At 39.4% G+C, this 22921-nt stretch overlaps 1 protein-coding gene and 1 pseudogene across 1 annotated transcript in view; one reads left to right on the forward strand and one right to left on the reverse strand.

Annotated features, from left to right (window-relative positions):
• Nucleotides 1-509: 509 nt before the first annotated feature.
• On the reverse strand, nt 510-583 carry LOC143018036 (U6 spliceosomal RNA; annotated as a pseudogene).
• Nucleotides 584-12143: 11560 nt separating this feature from the next.
• T48 (FU domain-containing protein T48) overlaps nt 12144-22921 on the forward strand; it is a 203382-nt gene continuing 192604 nt past the window's right edge. Inside the window, exon 1 of the mRNA XM_076173009.1 lies at nt 12144-12421. Coding sequence (XP_076029124.1) covers nt 12313-12421 — 109 coding nt within the window. The 5' untranslated portion in view covers nt 12144-12312. The remainder of the gene's footprint in view (nt 12422-22921) is intronic.

Genomic DNA, 22921 nt, shown 5'->3' on the forward strand with positions numbered 1-22921 from the left:
AGGTAGAGGAACTACTGTCAAAGTTGAGAGAGAAATATCTTTTGTCTGGTCTGTCTGGAGTATCAGCCCCTGAGTACTATACCTTGATATGGATGTTTGGATGTTGATGGATGAAAGGGAGATAATTCTCTGACATCCATCTCTGAGGGCCACCACCTGTAGGTCCTCGTAATTGGTTCCTCTCCCACAATCAAGCTCACCAGTCATTTGTTCTTCTTTAGAAAACTCTTTACAAATGATCAGGGCTGTATGCTGTCCCTATAGCTATTCAATCTTCTCCCTGAGAAAGTGGTGAAAAAATTACTGTGACAACTTCAAGAAATGTGGATGGAAGAAGATGAATTAACATTATCAGAAACGAAATATTTGAAGAAAGTGTAAAAAATTGGACTACTGATAAATATGAATAAGACAACTGGTAATTGAAGATGTATACAAGCTGGTGATAAGAAGCTTGTGCCAGGGCGCACATAGCTGTGACTGATTGTTGGGTCAAGTAACAGTCACTGCTTGCACAGGGGCCATGCTAATCTTCTCTGTATTGTTCCAATTTTAGTATATGTACTGCAGAAGATGGTAATCCCCTTCTGAGGCAACCCTCAGCTTCCTGGGGGCAGGGCCTCCCACTGGCACTGCCAGTGGTTGAAGGTTATCCCCTGTCCCTTGAGATCGGGGTCCCCCATTATGAGTAATAACAGTGGCATCGTGTTAACAGTGACATTGCCTTCGCAACAAACTGTGTATGTAAACTGTTGCAGACCACCTGTAAGATTGAGGTCCAAGCAGATGTTGGCCCCACAAACCAAGGAAAAAAAAAAGTCACTGTTGAGGATCAGAAAGGAGTGCACATTTTGGACCCATGACTAAACAAATGCGAGATCAGCCTGCTTGCATCTGTGTAACCAACACTATACTGTATTACACATTTTTGTCTTTAGTATGAACTTCTGTTTTTTATATGTACAGTACTTATACCTCAGCCAATCCAAGGCAACCATCAAATGGCGTTATAAAAATCGCTTTACATTGGTCCTGTGATTAGCAATCAAGGACCCATTATCAGATTTACAAAATAATTATCTTTATTTCCATAACTTTGCAGCCAAACTATATATGTACTGTGTACTTCTAAAACCCTGAATGATTTTCCTCATGTTATTTTTTTCACGCAGTCGTGGATGAACATATAAATTATGCATTAGGTCTTGTATCAGAAAGTGTAAAATGGACTTGCCAATTTGGAGACTGCAGCGAATGGGTGTGATACACACAGATTCTCTACTGGGATGCATGTAAACTAAAGTCTATGAAATTTGGAATGAGAACGTCTTGCTCAAAACCCCAGATATCCCAAGTTTGATATTTTTTTAAGTATAAAAATTGCTTCAGGCATTCATAATTTTTTGTATATAGGAAATATTCAGTTCCCAGTAACAGAAACTGTATGTGGCTTTCATCATCACTGTTAGTAATACGCCCCCCCATCATTGGCATGGTCATAACCTTCTTCACCGTCATCACCATATCATATATCCCCAATCGTCAAACTATAGTATTCTCTTTAAGATACAACCATTACAATCTCCTGGAACAAAAATATCACAATCATTTGTCACATAATCACCACACTCCTTTGAAATGCAATCGTCACTTTCCTATAGGATTTTTTCTTTGCCGATGTTGTTGATCAACATCATCAAGAGCAGTTGGATGAGATGGAATCTGACTCACCATGTTTTGCAATCTAGGTAATAATTTGCTTGATAAAAAATACACACACACTGAATACATGACATCGTCAGTTCACCACTGGCGGAAGATAAATGTGAATCCCTCAAGACTGCCTTGAGGAAACACTACGCCAGGCCTGATAACGAAGGCGAATTGTCCTGGGTCCACACCAGCCTCCTTTATAAGGAGGGGGACCAAGCTGAAACAGCAGTTCACTCCAGGACACGACATCTTCAAGCAGCTCTTCCCTTCAAGCAGCTCTTCTCTACAAGCAGCTCTCCCCATCAAGCAGCTCTCCTCTTGAAGCAGTACTCCTCTCCAAGCAACAGTCATCTTCAAGCTTCAAGTTCTCCTCTGCTCTCAAGCTCATCCCTTTACGAGTTTAGAGTTAAATAAAAACCGAGTGCATAGTGTTACCATGATTTTTATTTCCCTGGCTTGTCCGAACCATATCACAACATACATACTAGTTTATCTTACCTTTATTTGGTATTCAGTTTTATGTGGACTGTTACTCGCTCAGGATACTCAAAGTTACTACATCGTTACTTATGTAAGGAGTGTTTTATCATGATTTTGCACAAAATAAGTGTTCAGTTTCACACTAAATCTTACTCGTTTCGAACACTTAAATTTAGTACATTATTACTCATGTATTATAAAAACCTCTTTAATTTTGTACAAGTTATGTATTCAGTCTCCCTTTACTCGATATGGTAAATTTGAATTACTATTCATTTTATGTGTGAAAGGTTTTCAACTTAATTTCAGTTGCATATGTGCCATGTACTGAAATTCGTTCATACTTTTATGCACTACACAAATTTTGATACAATTCATATTGGGCCTTGCATGTCAATTTAGGCTCTCATTCCACCTCGTAATGACAAAGGGTTCAATTCAATGTCCACTGGATTTTGGTGACTGCCCATGCATAGTTTCTTACAAAATGACAGTAACTATTGCCTAAGTTTCATAGACTGGAAACCTGCATACCTACAGTAGCAAGCAGCTCTCTTAGGAAAGTAAGGTTGAATTTTTTTTTCCTTATTGAGGTGAATCTGTTTCTCTATCACAGGCCTGTAAGAGGACAAGAGGATAGTTGAAGTTGACAGAGAAAGATCTGGATATTGAGTAGCAACCCCATGGGGCAGCACCTACAGATAGAATTCAGGGTGTAGATAGGATTCTGATGATGAAATGGGGAAGAAGATTCTTTTTGATGTCAGTCTCGCATGACAACCTCATGCAAATACCTATTACTGGCCAGTGTCTTTGCGAAATGGATGCATTAAGGAAGTGGTCTATACTGTGTTCCATCCTGCACAGTGATGTCCAGCAATTCTGAAGGTGGTTGATGTTTAAAAAAGAAAACATTATCAGTTTTGGTGTGATACTGTCACAAAGATACATCATTAACTGACTCGTAAATCAGCATAAGTGTGTATATATGTAGTGTGTAAGGATACACACTAACACCGATCCATTCCTGTTTCTTATGTATTCCTGGCCATGGAGGGGAGGGGCATAGTTTACTAAATCATCTCAGCACACACTGGGAGAGGTGTTAAACAACATAATGAAATGATAACCATCCTTATAGTATACTTAAGTATACTTTGCAGACCGGTCAAAGGCGACCACTACATTGCGTTAACTAGGTTAATTTAATATTGGTTCTCCCATTGGGCATTCAGATCAGGTTAATGAAATATTAGCACATTAAAAATAACCTAAATTCTGATCTATTTGTAGGTGAATGAAACACAATATTAAAAATATTAGATTGATTTATTCACAGAAGGCTTAAATAATATTTTGAATAGATAGCAAGGAGAGTATAATGAACTAAGGAGGCTACTCATGGATGATTGGTCTCTTTAGGGACTTCTTTTTGTGCTGGGCAGACTCTACATCCCTCTTCAGGCACCAGTAGTAGTCGGCCAGAAAGTTGACATCCCATCGGCCTTGATAGCGTTCCTCCATAACACTGATATCTTTGTGAAAACGCTCACCCTGTTCTTCACTGACGTCTCCACAATACTTTGGAAAATAGTCTACATAAGACTGGAGGAAGTGCATTTTCACTGACATGTGCACCCAAGTTGGCAGAAATTCTCCATTAAGTCATCAACCACCTTCTGATACTGGGAACTTCTGTGGTTGCCAATGAAGTTTGCAATGACTGACTCAAGGGACAACCAGGAGTTCAGCAGGATTCAGTGCATCATCAAAACTAGTGTCCTTGATGAGTTCCCTTATTTGAGGACCATCAAATATACCTGACATAAGTTTCTCCATGCTTTTTCGTTGAAATTTCTAAAGGAGGAAAGCAAATCCTCTACTTTCCCTGTCCAATGCCTCTACGAAATTCTTCACGAGACCGAGTTTGCTGTGGAGGAGTGGCAGCAATATCTTGCTCAGTTCAACCAGAAGGTGGGACAGAATGTTGTGTGACCCAAGTTTTGATTCTTATCTTGATGGCCACTCTTGTCTGACATAATGCTGGTCATCAGCACGGCTATCCCATAAGCACAGAAAGCATGGATACTTTGTGTAACCACCTTGAAGTCCTAGGATGAGTCCAACAACTTTAAGATCTCCACAGATCAACCATTTATGTTCCTGGTAGTTCAGAGCAGACAACAGACGTTCCATGCTTTTGTGGGATTCTTTCATTTCAACTGAGTGCCCAACAGGGATCGATGAAAACTTATTTCCGTTATTCAGAAGAACTGCCTTGAGACTTCTGTTAGATGAGTCAATGAAAAGTCTCCATTCCATAGCATCATACTTCAGACCAAGTAATTCAATCAGGTCAGCAATATTGTTACAGTAGACCAGTGAAGATGCTTCATCAAACGTGAAGAATTTTCTAAATTCTCTCTCGCGGTCCTGATACCAATAGAATGTTGTTCCTGGTGCCAGTAGACGTTACTCTTGAAGACGAGAACCCAGTAGCTGGGCAGGCTTCTTGGAAAGGTTCAGGTCTCGTGTCAGGTCACTGAGTTCGACTTGGGTCAAAGGCACTGGTTGGTCGTTCTCTTCTGGCCTGTATGCACCACATTCAGCTGTATCAGTCATGTCACTAGATTCGGAATCAGAACTAGATTACAGTACATGGTGACATTTGGCTCAGGAACAGGAAGATCGGGGCCATGGAGGACTGGCTTTATGGCAGAAGGAACATCAGGGTATTGAACATGGTGCTTGTTTTTTGCGATTGATGCCTTTTAGATTTGTCATGCAAAAGTAGCAGTCAGTAATGTGATCTTTCCCTTCCCTCCACACCACTGGGACACCAAATGGCATACTCTTACTTTTCTTGTTCCTCCAGTCCTGTAAGTTCTCTACACATGTTTTGCAGCAGATATGGGGGAATGGCTTATCGTGGTCCCCTAGTTTGATTCCAAAGTAAGCTTATATGCCTTCTTCACAAAATCCATGATTTTTGCTCAACAGCCTGGAAGAACCACTTGTTCGCAGATGTAACAGAACCTATTAGGATGGTTTTTACACTTCTGATCCATTTTTGTACATATAGACCTGGAAAAAGTAATAGAAATAATTATTAAAGGTTACCCATGACCCAGTTTTGCAAAAACAATGCCCATAAATGCTTGGATAATTGCGATATTTTGGAATAATGTGCTGGAATAGAAATAGACTATATCTTAGAAACCATACCTGATCCACGAAAACGAATTGTATTTTTTAATTCAGCATGCAAGAAGGGTCCTAAATCAGTTGGAAAACCCTTGACCTTTGTAAAAAAAAAAAACGCAGGCCAGTGTAATGAGTGATTTCAATTTCACTGACATTGATTGGATGACCCTTGAATATGGCCATATAGGTAGTCGCTTGATAGATTTTCTCGGCGATAATAACTTAGTTCAGCATGTAAAAAAGCCCACAAGACATGAAAATTTACTTGATCTAGTTGCGAAAGCATGATAACCGATGTAGAAATTGGTGAAACTATTGCAAGTAGAGATCAGCTTAGATTCAAACTGCTAATTTTTTTTTTTTTAGAAAAGATGCTTGTGTATCAAAAATACCTGATTTCACTAAAGCCTATTTCTTAGGACTACATCATGAGCTTCAGCTTACAAATTGGGAGGCAAAATTAAGCAAAAGACCTGAATATCAGATGTGGGAAATATTTCAAAATACGCTTCCTAAGATTCATACTTACATTCTGTTTAAGGACAGACGCCCTTCAAATCAGGGTCGCCCAAAATGGCTTGGCAAAGAAACTGAAAAAAGTATTGCTGAAAAAAGACAGGCTTATAAGAAATATAAGTGCTCAGATGCACCTAATGACTATTAAAGTTATGTAATAATACAGAGAGATTTAAAAAAGACAATAAAACGAAAACGACAATACGAAATAAATATCGCTGATAAATCCAAAGAGAATCCCAAAGAATTCTATAATTACATTAGAGATCAAAAGGTTATTAGGAATCACATTGGCCCACTAATGGCTGCTGATGGTCAACTTGAATATTCAAATGAAGGAAAGTGTGATATTTTAAACAACTATCTTTGTTCAGTATTCGTAAATGAAACACCTCAAAGTGAACTCCAAACTGAAACCTGTGAAAAGTCTAGGGCAGAGGTGGGGAACCTGCGGCCTTTGATATATATATATATATATTTTTTTTTAAAAGACCTTAAGTATTTTTTAAGTCTGAAATCATTATACACCTGAAACTTATAATATACACCACACACATAGGGAGGGGGGTGGAAAACTTACACCGTCCCCTAAAAAGGGATAAAATAATACTAATAAAAGAATAATAATATAATTTGTTCAGTGCGGCCTCTATGTGGGACGATGAATTGTAAGGTGGCCTTCGTGCACAAAAAAGTTCCCCACCCCTGGTCTAGGGTGAACTTACTATGGTGAATATGACAAAAGAAAAAATTAAAAGGAGTATAGAAAAACTCAAAATCTAATAAAACACGAGGGGCTGATGGTTGGCACCCAAGAATCTTAAAGGAAATGAAAAATGAGGTTGTTCCATTAGAAATTACTTTCAAGACATCCACTATGTACGGAGATGTCCCAAGAGAATGGAAGCTAGCTAATATTACTCCCATATTCAAAAAAGTTATAAAAAGAAACCAAATAACTACAGGCCTATAAGCTTGACTTCAATCGTAGGAAAAGTGATGGAGACTATCATCAGAGATGCTATCGAACATCATTTAGAAAGTAACTGATAAATGATAGCCAGCATGGATTCAGACGGAAACGTTCTTGCGTGACTAACTCGAATTCTACAACAGTCATCTCGAATTATGACAAAAGAAACAATATAGATTCAATATATTTAGACTGCAAAAGCTTTTGATACTGTCCCCCACGAAAGACTACTTAGTAAATTAGCTTTACACGGAATAAGTTGTAGTCTATTAAGTTGGACTAGTAACTAGTTGAACGATCGTAAACAGAGAGTTGTTCTAAATGGCAAACGTTCTAGATGAAAAAATGTTATGAATGGAGTTCCTCAGGGTTCCGTTCTTGGGCCACTTCTATTCATTGTATATATAAATGATGTAGACCACGGACTGAAATCTATTGTCTCCAAATTTGCTGATGATACAAAACTGTGCGGAATGGCAAATGATCACTTAAACCAATTAGATATTCAAGAGGATTTAGATAAACTACAGCAATGGTCTGAAAAATAGCTAATGAAATTTAACACAAGTACGCAAGGTTATGCACATAGGTAAAAATAACAGTAAATATGATTACAAGTTATTTGGAAATTCGTTAACGAAAGTGGATAGTGAAAAAGATCTCGACGTAATTATCAGTAACGATCTCAAATCATCTAAGCAATGTATTTCAGCCTCTGAAAAAGCAAATAAGATTCTGGGACTGATTGCGCGATCTTTTGACTTGAAAAGTCTATCTCTCATTAACAGGCTCTATAAATCGCTAGTTCGTTCACAGTTGATAGATTGGAAAAAGTACAATGGCGAGCCACAAAAGCGATTGCAAACATAAAAAAAATCATACTAAAATCAACTAAAACTAATTAATCTGTTTTCCCTGAAAAAAAAAAAAAAAGCGTAGGCTCAGAGGTGACTTGATATGTGTTTTTAAGATTCTAAAGGGAATTGACAATATCAAAAGTGACAAAATTTTCACACTGAGTGAAAATCCGACAAGAAATTATGGTCTTAATCTGTCAGGAAATATATTTAATTTGGATGTGGGTAGAAACAACTTCGCCATCCGTGTAGTTAATGGATAGAATAAACTTCCTGCAGAGGCAGTGCAATGTAGTTCAGTTCGAAGCTTTAAGATTGGTTTAGATAAACACCTAAGCAAGATGTTGTAATGCCAGCCATTTGTTTTATATTATTTGTTTGTTTGTTTGTTATTATTTGTCTGTTTATCATTTGTTTGATTTTAATTTTTTATTATTTATCTGTCAGTTTATCATTATTTACTATTTACCTGTTTATCATTTAACTACCTATGCATTTATTCAATAATTTTATTATCATCTATATTATATTTTTCATTTATTTATTTATTTATCATTACTGTATATTTTTTCGCATCCGACCTAGTTATGGACCAAAAGGCCTCCTGTCGGCATGCTCCTCCTTTGTAATCCTTTGTAATCTATATAATGCCGATTATGGTGACAATGATGATAATTATAATGATTATAATTATTATAATGGTAATAATAATGATAACGAGTATGATAATAACGATGATAATGAGTACGATGATAATGAAGATAATGATGATCATGATGATCATGATAATGATAGTGGTAATGATAATGAAAATTTGAAGAACCATACCCCTTGGTCCAACTTCGCCGGTGGCATGGTTCGAACCGCCATCCCCTCGACCTTCGCCGCAAGTAACGACACCCTAACCCGCTCGGCCAACGAGGGTGATCTGGAGCTGGCAAGGAGAATGAGATACAGATTGTAATAACCAAACGTTCATGCAATCTACAAACGCTTACGACCGAAAATGAATCCTACACCATCTTAAAGTTTAAGACAAAACAAACATTTCGGTTCCCTGTGAGGGAACATACCTAAATAAGTATAATTTAATAATCTATTTTAATTCTAATTTAGATAAATATCTAATAGATTTCGGTAGAGTGGCGCCGATCTCTCATCCCCTTCTGTGCTATGCCAAGTGGTATTTTACCCTTGTATCACGGAGAGGCGTCAGCAGTCTAACTCCTATACAAATTCCTGGACTCCTATACGTGTCCCTGGACTCCTATACGGGTCCCTGGACTCCTATACGTGCCCCTGGACTCCTATAGGGGTCCCTGGACTCCTATAGGGGTCCCTGGACTCCTATACGGGTCCCTGGACTCCTATACGGGTCCCTGGATTCCTTTACACAGACTCACAATGTATGCATGTGGGTAGACTTCGGTTGTGACGTAATTCTCTATTACGTCACAATTACGTCACAACTTCTTTGTAACAGTAGTCTGTCAGCAATAAACTGTGCTTCTGCCGTTGGTGACAATATCGCATCAAAGAGGTGGAATCACAGAAGTGATCCCCGACAGCCATGGCCTGGCGGGGAGGCGACCCAACGTTGGCCTAAAAAACCCAGCGTCTTGCCGCAACTGATAGAGTTTTGCCCTACCAGGGGTTTCTCACTTCCCACTGCGTGGGATTGGGATGGTGAGTGAGTGAGGTCACGGGAAGATATAAGGAGAGTAACGACAGAACGAAGAGAAAGTCGAAGTCGAAAGTGATCAGCATTTTCTCTTGAGTGAAAAAAAGTCTCTTGTATGAAAATACTCCTGCGCGGTTCTGGTCCGTCGGGATGTCACAAAAGACCTTGAGGTATCGACGGCATAAACCACGGATGCGAGGTCTTCAAGGCAACAACATCAGCGTTTGACTGGCGAGACTCTCTGATTTTCGTCCGCAACGATCCTCTGGACGACCGAGGCGCCAAACCTGAAGATTTTTTTTCTTTTTTTTTTCAAGCTCCTCCTCCGTCATTCTCCAGTGTTCCCAACACATTTTTGTTGTTTCCAGGTGCCTCCTGCTTAACATCAATCGCCGTCGTGAAAACTGGAGGAGAGGACTTTTGAGCCGATATATCCGGACCGAGCACATAAGATCCTCGTACCTTCATTGTTTTGAAGTTCGGTAAATTTGCCGAGTGAGTGCAAAAAGAGGCGTGTGAGCCTCTTTAGTCGACGCGGCGGGACTTGGTCCTTCTTCCTCTGGTGTCCCTTCGGCGCCGCTCGATTCCCCCTAACAGGGGTCCCCCCAGGTCTCCAGAATCCCCTGTAGTGCCCCTGGGAGAAGTCCCTGGTGAGGTCCTCTTCGGGAGACTCCCTGCGTCTCCTCCTGTTGCAGCACCGCCCAAGGGCGTCCAGGGCGCGACGACAGCGGCGAAGGAAAGCTCTGAAGATGTTCATGGCTGCTGCTACGTTCGTTCAGAGAAGAAAAGCTTTCCCAAAGACGGGCCGCGGGTGTCGCCAGGGTGGCAGACCGAGTTCGGGGGATCTCGCCATCTCCGATAAGACCTCGTTCGTAAGAGGCGCGAACGCACATACACATATTATAGGCTATACGAGTATATGTGTATATGCATATATATATATATATATATATATATATATATACATATATATATATATATATAATACGTATATATATATATATATGTATATATATACATATATAAATATATAATTATATATATATATATAATATACATACATATATATACATGTATATATATATATATATACATATGTATATTTATATATATATATATATATATATATATATATATACATATATATATATATATATATATATATGGTGAATGAACTTACTACGGTAACTATAACAAAAGAAAAATTAAAAGGTGTATAGAAAAACTCAGTTAACAAAGCACCAGGGCTTGATGGCTGGCATCCAAGAATGTTAAAGGAAACAAAAAATGTAGTTCCATTAGAAGTTATTTTCAAGATATCCATAATATCCAGAGATGTCCCAAGAAAATGGAAGCAAGTTAACTTTACTCCCATATTAAAAAAAAAAAAATACAGGCCTATAAGCTTGACTTCAGTCGTAGGAAAAATGACTATCATCAGAGATGCTATCGAACATCATTTAGAAAGTCACTGATTAATGATAGCCAGCAAGGATTCAGACGGAAACGTCCTTGCGTGACTAACTTGAATTCTACAACACAGTCATCTCGAATTATGACAAAAGAAACAATATAGATTTAATACATCTAGACTGCAAAATCTTTTGATACCGTCCCCCACGAATGCTAATACTGATAATAATACTAATGATGATAATAATGATAAAATGATGATAGTAATGATGTTAATGATGATAATTATAATGATAATGGTAATAATAATAACTATAATAATGGTAATAATAATGATGACAATATCTACAATAATGATAACAGTAATTATATTGATAATGGTAATGATGACAAAAGCGATAATAATGATAATGATGATAATTGTAATAATGATAATTAAAATGATAATGGTAATAATAATAACTATAATAATGGTAATAATAATGATGACAATAACTACAATAATGATAACAGTAATTATAATGATAATGCTAATGATGACAATAGCGATAATAATAATAATAATGATAATGATAATAGTAATAATAATAATGATAATGATAATAGTAATAATAATAATAATAATGATAATAATAATAATAATAATAATAATAATAATAATAATAATAATAATAATAATAATAATAATAATAATAATAATAATGGTAATAATGATAATAATAATGATGACAATAGTAATAATTATAATAACAATAATAATGATGAAGATATAGATAAAATCTCACCTTCGACAAGATAATGCCCAAGACCGTTTCACTGTCGACGACGACTTATATCTTTTCTTTCGGCGCCGAATATTTCATTCAGCCCAGGGAGACACCCTGTGCATCCATTAGGTTAATTCTACCCTTTCACTGCTAATGACTTGTGCCTTTATTATTTGTTCATTCGACAGAGGGACAACTCGCCCCTCTCTTGAACATCAAAGATGTTGACACATTATCTATCGATTTTCAGACGATATTTTCTTCATGTACGATGACGTCATTATTAGAGTCTATTCTGGTTGACATAAAATCATTTGGCGTTAAGCGTCTGTACAAAACGTCAATGTACTGATGGAGTAGAAATAACAATATATAATCCTGGTAAATGTTATTAGTTTATTACAGCTTTACTTATTGTTACTTATGCAGCAGCAGCAGCAATGAACTGCTGTCGCTGCTGCTGACGTCTTCGACGATGGAGAGTCAGAGACTACGATCCTAAGTCCATGACGCCAGTGTGGCCCCGGTCGTCGGGGTGAGCGGACGGGAAGAGAGAGTGTACAACTCGGAGCGTTCATTCGTTGCCTCGCGGTCGGCGTGTGTTTACGTTGTGACTTGGCTTTGCGTCTGAAGTTTGGACGGTGATCTTGCTTTTGTGTTCTCTTGTGTGGCAGTGTCTCATCACCCTGGTAGGGTGCCAAGGTGAATATGACTGCTAGGGTGACCAGGAACGTGCTAGTGTCTGTGGCAGCGTCGTGTGTTTTCCTCTGTTGCAGTGCCTCAAGTGCCGGGACCAGAAATGGATCTCTTCAAGACTGTAAGTAAAGATTTCTCTCTTTTCCAGTCTCAGTTGGTTTGGCACTGTGTCACAGTGACTGGCACTTGTATCAGCATGGGCCCTCTATTAAGCTTGGTTTTTCCGATTTCTTTTTCCTAAAATATCAATATATTCTTCTCTTGTGGGGCCTGCTTCATATTGTTCCTGTCCTGTTTGCATAGATTATGTACCAGCTATGATTTCAGATGCATGATCACAGCATCTCCTTAGTAGAACTATTTTTAGTCTTTTGTTGAAGTATTTTAGCTCTTTTTTTTTTTTTTTTTTAATCAACTGACAACTTACTATGTCTTCTTGGGTCAGTTTTAATGTTTTTATTTTCAGATTTTCTTTCTACGTGGTTCGAAAAGTTGACATGTATCTGATTCTTGTCTCACGGTAGTATTTGCTGATAGTTCGGAGGGTGTAAATGTATTTTTCAGATACTTAGGTTTCCCGGATCTTATGTATATATATATATATATATATATATATATATATATATATATATATATATATATATATATATATATATATATATATATATATATAACACAGGAACCCACAGTCGGAGAAAGAATAAACTTCGAATAAAGAATAATCCTATATTTCGGCTATCAACTGTAGCCCTCTTCAGGAAAGTACTTTCCTGAAGAGGGCTACAGTTGATAGCCGAAATATAGGATTATTCTTTATTCGAAGTTTATTCTTTCTCCGACTATGGGTTCCTGTGTGTTATCTACAAATGTGCTACTACATTTCTATTTAGATATACATATATGTTTATATATATATGATATATATATGTGTATATATATATATATATATATATATGTATATACACACATAATAAAATACACTAGCCAGAATAAATTTTTTAAACGTGACAGGTTATTTTTATTGGGCACAGAAAAAGGTTGATTAATTCTTTATTTCATTTTTAACCTTTTACCATAAATGGATTTCTCCAAGCTGAATAAAATCACCTGGCGTCAGCAATGATGAGGTTCTTTTAGGCAGTAAAGGCCGTTAGTTAAGAAAAATTATTTTAGTACAGTGGCGCTCAAAAGTTTGGCAGCTCTTGCTTATCCTCCGTAAGTCCGTATCATTTTTTTTTTTTTTTTTTTTTTTTTTACTATTGCGGGTTCGCTTGACTAGACAACAGTTTCATTAATCTTCAAAGGCTCAACTTAGCACGGATTCATTATCTTGTTTATTAGAATACTTAACGACTTCCATTGTTAGTAGTATCATGGACACCGTCTCCTTCTCTATCACCATCATGACTACCATAATCTATGACATCAACGATTTATGAATTCTTATTGAAACATAATCATTACATTATCCTGGAACACAACCATCACAATTATTTTCAACATAATCATCGCAATCAGTTGTAACATGATTATTCGATTTTTTATAGAAAATAATCTTCAGCATAGTAAAAGGGGAGAGTTTCTCAAAACGACTTTTTTTTTTTTTTTTTTTTTTAAGAATCTTAATCTGGACAATTCCATTCCTGTTCTGGTCCAGGGTTGAAACAGTGTCATGTTCGATCGAGACCCCCTTTTGAGGTCCGAGGTCGCCTCTCAGTTGAATAGAATCGAATGGCGTTCCCAGAGAGAAGGTTTAAAGGCACTTTACCACAACATGGTCAACCTATAAAGAAGTACACCGTTATGATAGGAATCTGAATGAAAACTTCTGTTGGCATATGTAATGTGATACAGCTCAAACGCGTGTAACTAACTGAATAATGAGTGACTTAAAATCGGCTAAGAGCTGTCTGCAAGCTGTCAGGCCTAACCATTTTGTGTCTTGTTATGAAGTGCAGTAAGTCTCATCACCCAGAATAAAATAGGGCAGGCAGCAGCATTTTGTTGATTAAAAAGTTGCCGCAACCTTTACTTTCCAAATTAACGGAATTTGTTGCCTGGCGACACATTGTGGTAAATTTTTTAGTTGTTAGACTTTCAGTCATTGAACTATTAAGCCACTAGTTCTCGATAGGTTTTTTAAATTAATGATTCTCAAGTTGGGATAATAAAATATCCCACTGGGAATAATTATCCTATTTATAATAATTAGTCAACCCCATGTTGGTAATTAATTATTATTACACTCCTGAAAATTTTAACCTATTTATTTCCAATGATATGAGTAACCCTGATTACTGTGTGACATTATTGTTCTGTAAATTGATAGAGAAAATTCATAATTGATAGTTATATTCATTGCATATTAGCTTGCAGATAATGTAGATATACTGTTGGATAATAAGCACATTCCTGGACATTATTTTGGAGCAATTGTCATACAAGTCAAAAGTAATTGGGAAATAGTGGTTTTAAGATTTTTTTAAAGTTGTGCTTTGTGAACGAGTAAAGAAAAATTTGTAAAAGAAATGTGGAAGGCAGAGGTGGATGGAGTGAACAGGAGTGGGCGACCAAGGATGAAATGGATGGATGGGGGTGAAAGGAGCGCTGGCAAAGAGGGGGTTGTCTGTTGAGGAAGGAAGGGAGAAGGCAGAAGATAGGGGTGAGTGGAGAATATTTGTGTATGGATGATGGCGTGATGCATGGAAGGGAGTGGTGGGGGGATGGGGGTTAGGGAGTATGTGTGAATGATATTTTGACGTAGCCCGAAGGGATTTCTCCCCGTTTTCTCTTTTTCTGCATGAGGGAACGGCGAGGGGTGGGGGGGTCGCCGATTAAATGAAGCGGCCTTGCTGTGGGTGCCCTGTGTCTTGCTGCATTGCTTCTGACCCAGGGCAATGGGCGAGATGCAGGGATGACCCGTCATCCAGGAGGAGCCAAGAAAAGAGGGAGAGAGGGGTAGTGAATGGGAGTGGAGTATGTGGTTATGAAATGGGTGGAAGTGGATTCATGCCTTTGACTTTGGCTACCTCCCTTGTAAGGGGGAAAAAGTCCTTGGCATATGTATGTATTTATGTATGTATGTATGTATGTATGTATGTATGCTTTCTGAGTGCGCTGCCCAAGCCATAATGAAATCACCAAGTCCCGTCACCATAACAAATGGGGTTAACGGTGCTTGAGTGTTGTTGTTGTTTTTGATGATGGTGGTGGTTGTAATTATACGACGTCGTTTGTCTGTCGCTACTGTGACTGGCGAATAAGCGGTCTCACGAGTAAACCAGCGCAGTGTGATGCGGTTAAGCGGTTTCTCGTAAACAGTGGAATTAAAAGAAGCGTTTTGCTTTTTAATTTCATGTTTGTACCTTACTGTGTCGAGGGACACAGTTAATGTTGTGTTTTAATTGGCATTAAGAGGTGCACTGACATCTTACTTCTGACATGGAAGATTGTATCTCCCGACACCCACACACACAATCCTCGCTTTCGTATTCCATCAATATATATTCCGTCAGGAGTGGCAGCCTCGAGAGGTTGGTTCACGGTCTTTTGGCATAGGTAGAGCCTATAACCAGTGACTGTTTCCCTCCTTCCAGGCGGTGACAGAAGCAAACCCGTAGTGTTGTATATTGTAGTACATTAATTGAAACACATATTTAGAATTACCACTTTCAAATGAATGTGTCACAGTTTTCGTCTAAGTCTTCTATAGCTTTTTTTCGTCGCAAATTTTCTTCATTTACTTCTTTCATGCGCACGCGCTTGTGTGTAATGTTACATAGTCGTTTTTAGTATTTTAGCATTTATATGCACACACACGCACACGGCTCGGTGGCGGATTGGTAAAGCACTGGCCTCACAAGCCAGAGAACCGGGGTTCGATTCCCCGGTCGGGCGGAGATAAGTTGGGTTTGTCTCCTTTCACGTGTAGCCCCTGTTCACCTAGCAGCGAGTAGGTACGGGACGTTAGTCAAGGAGTTGTGACCTTGCTGTCCCGGCGTGTGGTGTGTGAGTGGTCTCAGACCTACCCAGAGATCGGCTAATAAGGAGCTCTGAGCTCACTGCCGTAGGGTGGTGTCTGGCTGTCTCGACAGAGACTGCAGCAGATCCGAGGTGAATACACACACACACACGACTCGGCGGCGCGGTTGGTAGAGTCCCAGACTGTCAGTACGGCGGTGCCGGCGGTACCTGGTTCGAATCCTGCCCAGGGCTGAAATTATTTCAGTATCGCTGCACTTCGAGTCGTTACTCCAACTCTTGGGCGGGGAGTTGGGTGTGTGTGTGCGTGTAAGGTCATAGCATTACCCATATATCGGTCATACAAGCTCTGAGCTCCCTTCCGGGAGGGAAATAGCTGTCGATCACGAGTCCAACACGTGATCCAAAGACCAAGCTGAATCACACGCGCGCGCGCGCAAGCACATACACCTAAGCATACAGGAAGGAGTTGGTGCCTCCAAAAATGAAAAGAAAGGAAAAAATATGAAGATGGGGAAAAGGAAGAATAAGAAAGAAAAGAAGAAAAAAGAAAAGAAAAAGTATATAAATAAGAAAAAAAAAAGAAAAAGAAGAAGAAAAAAGGAAGGGGAGAAAAAAGAGGAAGTAGAAAAAAAAAATGAGGAAAGAGAATGTAACGGAATAAAACAATCTGAATCCTATACCTATCCGTGCCGTGCCGCTGTATTGCTTGAGGCGCGACAGACGATTTGATCCACCCGAGGACGCCTCCCCCCCCCCCCCCCGCGTCTCGATCCATCGAAATTAATATACACACTGTTACTGTCTCTTCTTTATGGCGGTCTCTTCAACCTGTTCTATACCACTCTGAATCTATCTCTTCCTGATTTCTTTGCGGTGGAAGGGAGAGAGGACGGAGGGAGGGAGGAAGAGGGTAAGAATTCTGTCACCGTACTTCCCATGTTTGTCATAAAAGACGGCCAAATAGGGTGGAGTGAGGGGACCAGGGCTCCTCCACTCTGCATTTTCCTCCTACGAATAGTTAAGCCATACATACACACATACATACATGCATACATACATACATACATACATACATACATACATACATACATACATACATACATACATACATACATGCATACGTATATACATACATACATGCATGCATATATACATACATACATACATACATACATACAAAAATACACACACACACATACATACATACATACATACATACATGCATGCATGCATACATACATACATACATACATACATATATACATACATGCACACATACATATGGAGGTCTTGCGTCTTTCTGGCCTTAACAAGAAACTAAACAACACAAGAACAAGCCTCATTTAACCTCGTCTGTCTACAAGATAATATCCTTTCTGTTTGTAATAATACACACACACACACACACACACACACACACACACACACACACACACACACACACACACACACACACACACACACACACACACACACACACACACACACACACACACACATACACGCGCGCGCACACACACACACATACACGCACACACACACACACACACACACACACACACACACACACACACACAGACACACACACAGACACACACACACACACACACACACACACACACACACACACACACACACACACACACACACACACACACGTACACACACACACACACACACACACACACACACACACACACACGTATACACGCACACACACACACACACACACACACACACACACACACACACACACACACACACACACACACACACACACACACACACACACACACACACACACACACACACACACACACACACACACACACACACACACACATACACACACGTGTGTGTGCGTTTTTTTGTGTGTATGTCTATATTAGTGTGTCTCTTGTTGGTCCTACTGTTATGTCGTCATCAACACTGTCTTGCCGTCGTCGATGTTCCTATCACTAATCTACCCTAAGACGAATGGCATCAACTTCGATCAACTCTGTGCGAGAGGAACCTGGTGAATTTGTTTCTGGTTGACGATGGGTTTCGTCGAGAATCGTCCTTTCCTCTCCCCATCCCGAGCCCCAGATGGTGTAGTTGACATGTTTGGGTCTCGCTTAAACCCGGCGATTACATCCGACCCATTTCCGAGATCATTCTTGTTCTCAACCTTTGTCGAACCAGATTCTTTCCTCTCAGAGCTGAACAAAATCGTCTGGCACTGCTGGCCGAAACAACAGACATGTCACTAAAGAAAATAGAAATGTTCGTAAAGAAATGAACTTCTTCCAATTTTCGGTGGGATTAAAACCGTTTAACGTCGGCCATGAAAAAAGAAAGAAAATAAAACGGAAGTTACCATAGTGATGTTGAAAGTTGCCTTGTTTAATTATTGCCAGCGACACGGTTTAAACAACCACAATTGCAGCTCCCTCTCCAATTGTTGAGACCAAGGATCTTTGCGATTGTTACCATCGTTAGGGTCAATATTGTCATTACGCTCAGTTTGCTTTCATTGTTAAATATGTCTTCACCACTGACATTCTTCTCGAGCTTTGTATTAATGTTGTTTGTAGAATAATATTCGTCGTCGACATTGTCCTCGGCGCCATCACCACTACCGTCACTTTTATTTATTTTTTTATTCTCTTCATCTTTTCATGTTTTTTTTTACCGTTATTTTATTCTGCATGTTGTCATCCATCTTATTTTTCTCAACCTGCTTGTGCGTGTTGATATATATATATATATATATATATATATATATATATATATGTATATATTGTATATATATATATATGTATGTATTGTATATATATATGTATATATATATATATATCTGTATATATATATATATATATATATATATATATATGTATATATATATATATATGTATGAAAGATTGGGTGGTGGGAGAAACACGAAGATATTTTAGGAATTGGTTTACTCTAACGTTGCGACCAACTTGGTCTTCATCAGAGAGTTGTCTGCAGAATGTTGAGGTTAAGTCACATTTTATATCACTCCTGAGTCCTGACGGTCCTCGGTCAGGTTGCAGCGCCTGAGCGATGATCACGTGTCCGGTGCTCCATCTGTCTCATCGCGTCTAGCACGAGGACACCTGCCACACATGACAAATAAATTAATCCCTCTCGCCCATTCGTGTTTTCATTTGTATTTGTGTGCGCAGCTTCAACCGTTCCTCTTGCTTTCTTCTCTAAACCTTTTTGAAGAACTTTAGCTTTCGTCCAGTGGGGCAGGTGCCCATACTTGTCCATATGCTGGACTAAGGAGTTTGATATATATATATATATATATATATATACATATCTATATTATATATATATATATATATATATATATATGCATATATATATACATATATATATATATATATATGTGTGTGTGTGTGTGTGTGTGTGTGTGTGTGTGTGTGTGCGTGCGTGCGTGCGTGTGTGTGTGTGTGTGTGAGTGAATGAGTGTGTTTGTGTGTGTATCTGTGTGTGTATCTGTGTGTGTAATCGTATGCAAGGGGTTTGTGGTGTGAACCATGGAGGTATACGTCTAAAGTGTGTATGATGTTTTTACCGTACTATTGCCACACACGTGGTATTTAATGATGAGTGTACCTCTGCCACTCCTGTACCCGGAGTCTGTGCCCCTTACGTCACTTTCTCACCACACCTCAGCACGACCACCCCAACAGCGGCCTTGTCATGGAGAAAAAAAAAGAAAAAGGAAGGAACTGCGCGGCCTTCAACGGCGCGCCCTTATCGGAAGAAGGGAGAGGACGGGGAGGAGAAGGAGGAGGTGGGTGACACTCAGGATAAGGGCGACCTTGTTCCTCCCATCCCACTTTCCTTGTATATTGTCTCCTACCTTAATAAATAAAGTTAAAACCCATTGCACAGGAAGGAAAGATTTTGGATGGATTAGAGCATAGACCAGTGACAGAAAAAAGTGGGTCACCATTAACAGTGTAAACTCCAAATGAGGGAATGGTACCAGTGGAACTTTGGGTCCCTTATTGTTTATTATGTATGTAAACGACTTCTAAAATGGGAATATTATTGATATTAGTAAGTTTGCGGACGACACTAAAATAGGACGCCAAATTAGGTCAGGAGAAGACGTAGGGATACCGCAGAAAGCTCTTAACAAATTGTTCGCATGGTCAGTGAAATGGCAAATGGACTTTAATATCTCAAAGTGCTGCGTGTTACACAACCCAGAAAGCAGGTATAGTTTAGATAACACCTTTTTAGAGAAAACTGAGTGCGAGGACTTGGGAGTGCTAGTGAGTCCTGATTTTAAGTCCAGGAAACAATGCATTAGCGCCAAGAATTGAGCTAACAGAGCATTAGGTTTCATTGCTAGGACGGTTGCGAATAAAAATACAGAGGTAGTCATCAAACTCTATTTGGCGTTAGCTCCTTGACTATGCTGTACAATTTTGGTCTCCGTCCTATAGAATGGATATTAATTCACTATAATCAGTACAGAGGAGAATGACCAAAATCATATATGGGCTCAGAAATTTTCTTTATGAAGAGAGGTTTAGACACCATAACTTACACTCTCTGGAAAGACGAAGAATGCGGGGTGATCTAATAGAGGTGTTCAAGGGGTTCAAGGTCTTTAACAAGGATGATGCAGACAAGGTCATCATATTAAGATAGCGGGGCAGGCCTCGCAGTAAAGTATTTAGATTTGACAAATTTAGATTTAAGAAAGAAATAGACAAGAACTGGTTTACCAATAGTGGTTAACGAATGGAATAGACTTAGTAACCATGTAGTAAGCGCTGAAACTATCGGTTGTTTCAAGGGAAGGTTAGATAACTTTATGGATGGGGATGACAGATTGTAATGGACATGGAAATGCCTGGCATAGGCCTTGTGGTCTCTTGCAGTCTCTACTCTTATGTTTTTATGTTCTTTGTGTCATAACATTTTCTCTCTTCCGTGCATTTAATCTTCCTTTAGTTCCCTCAACGTCTGCATCACACACACACACGCACACACACACACACACACACACACACACACACACACACACACACACACACACACACACACACACACACACACACACACACACACACACACACACACACACACACACACACACACACACACACACACACACACACACACACACACACACTCACACGCACACACACACACACACTCACACGCACACACACACACACACACTCACACACACACACACACACACACACACACACACACACACACACACACACACACACACACACACACACACACATACTCACACACACACACACACACACATACTCACACACACACACACACACACACACACACACACACACACACACACACACACACACACACACACACACACACACACACACACACACACAAACACTTATATATATATATATATATATATATATATATATATATATATATATATACTCATGTATGTATGTACAATCCTCCTTCATCTTGTTTTTTTCCTAACCATTCCGCTGCGTAAGAGAGTGGACAGTGTGTTCCCTTGGCGGTAGTTGGAACAAGTGTATAACTCGTCATTGTCAGAGGAACTGATCCCTTGCAGAGTAAAATCACCCGGTGACAGTCAGAACAAGTATGTGAATCGTGGACACGGAGTCAAAAGGCTACTTTCACCCGCTGACTTTTTTCTTTTCTGCAGTTAGATAATTATGTTCAAAGGAGGAGGTGCGGCCCACGAACGGAATGGGTTAGGCTTTTCACGGTTTTATGCTTCTAAGAGGCAGTGGAGACTAATGTCCTGTGTCCACATCTCATATGGTGACTAGCCGAACCCGCCCGTGGCCAGTTGAGTGTCATTATTCATTTCTAAATTTGGTAACCTGGATGCATGTATAAAATTTCACTTAAATTTGTTCAGCCGTTTTTTTTTTTATTTCAAAATCAGATTCGGTTGGTTCTTAATATTCAAATTCAGACCAACTTAAGACGAATTTTTATATCATGAACAGTCCGATACATGTAGAGTCTTCCCTGGGCTGAATGAAATGGTCTGGCGATTATCAGATTACAGTTTATGCCAAAAGGACATGACACCAAGCAAGACGAACTCGTCACCTTACAAGGGTAACTCTAGTTATCAATGACCGATTTCTTTCAGTTCTGGAAAGACCCCTGGATTCACAGAGAGAAACTTAGATACTTCTAAAGTGTGGTCCAAGAAGCGAAAGAAATTGTTTGGCGTTAGCCAGAATAAACCCTGTTAAGTGTCCCGAGGCCAATGATGGTGTCCTTCCGTACCGGATGAAACTTTTCCTCTCGTTCTGGTCGCTGCCAGGCTATTTCATTCAGCTCCGTGGTTCTTATTCGGTAGCAAACACTTATGCAGGTTGATACAGTACTGCTAGCGAAAACAATGAACCCTAAACTCAGTGTTTTCCAAAGCGATTCCGCGTTAGGCTCTGGCGACATGGCGCCAATTGGCACGCACGACTCTGCAGGAAACGATTGTGAACCAGATGAGATTTTTAACGTGGGGGGTGGGGAGGAGAGGGACTTCCTCCTTTCCTCCCTTCCCCCCCTTTCTAATGCAGGTGGGTTTACATGCTCCCAATCTGGCTCCCTCACACCCCACCTC

This window comes from Oratosquilla oratoria, chromosome 33 (genome assembly GCF_046742065.1).
Source record: "Oratosquilla oratoria isolate Oo_2021 chromosome 33, ASM4674206v1, whole genome shotgun sequence".
Classification (NCBI taxonomy): domain Eukaryota; kingdom Metazoa; phylum Arthropoda; class Malacostraca; order Stomatopoda; family Squillidae; genus Oratosquilla; species Oratosquilla oratoria.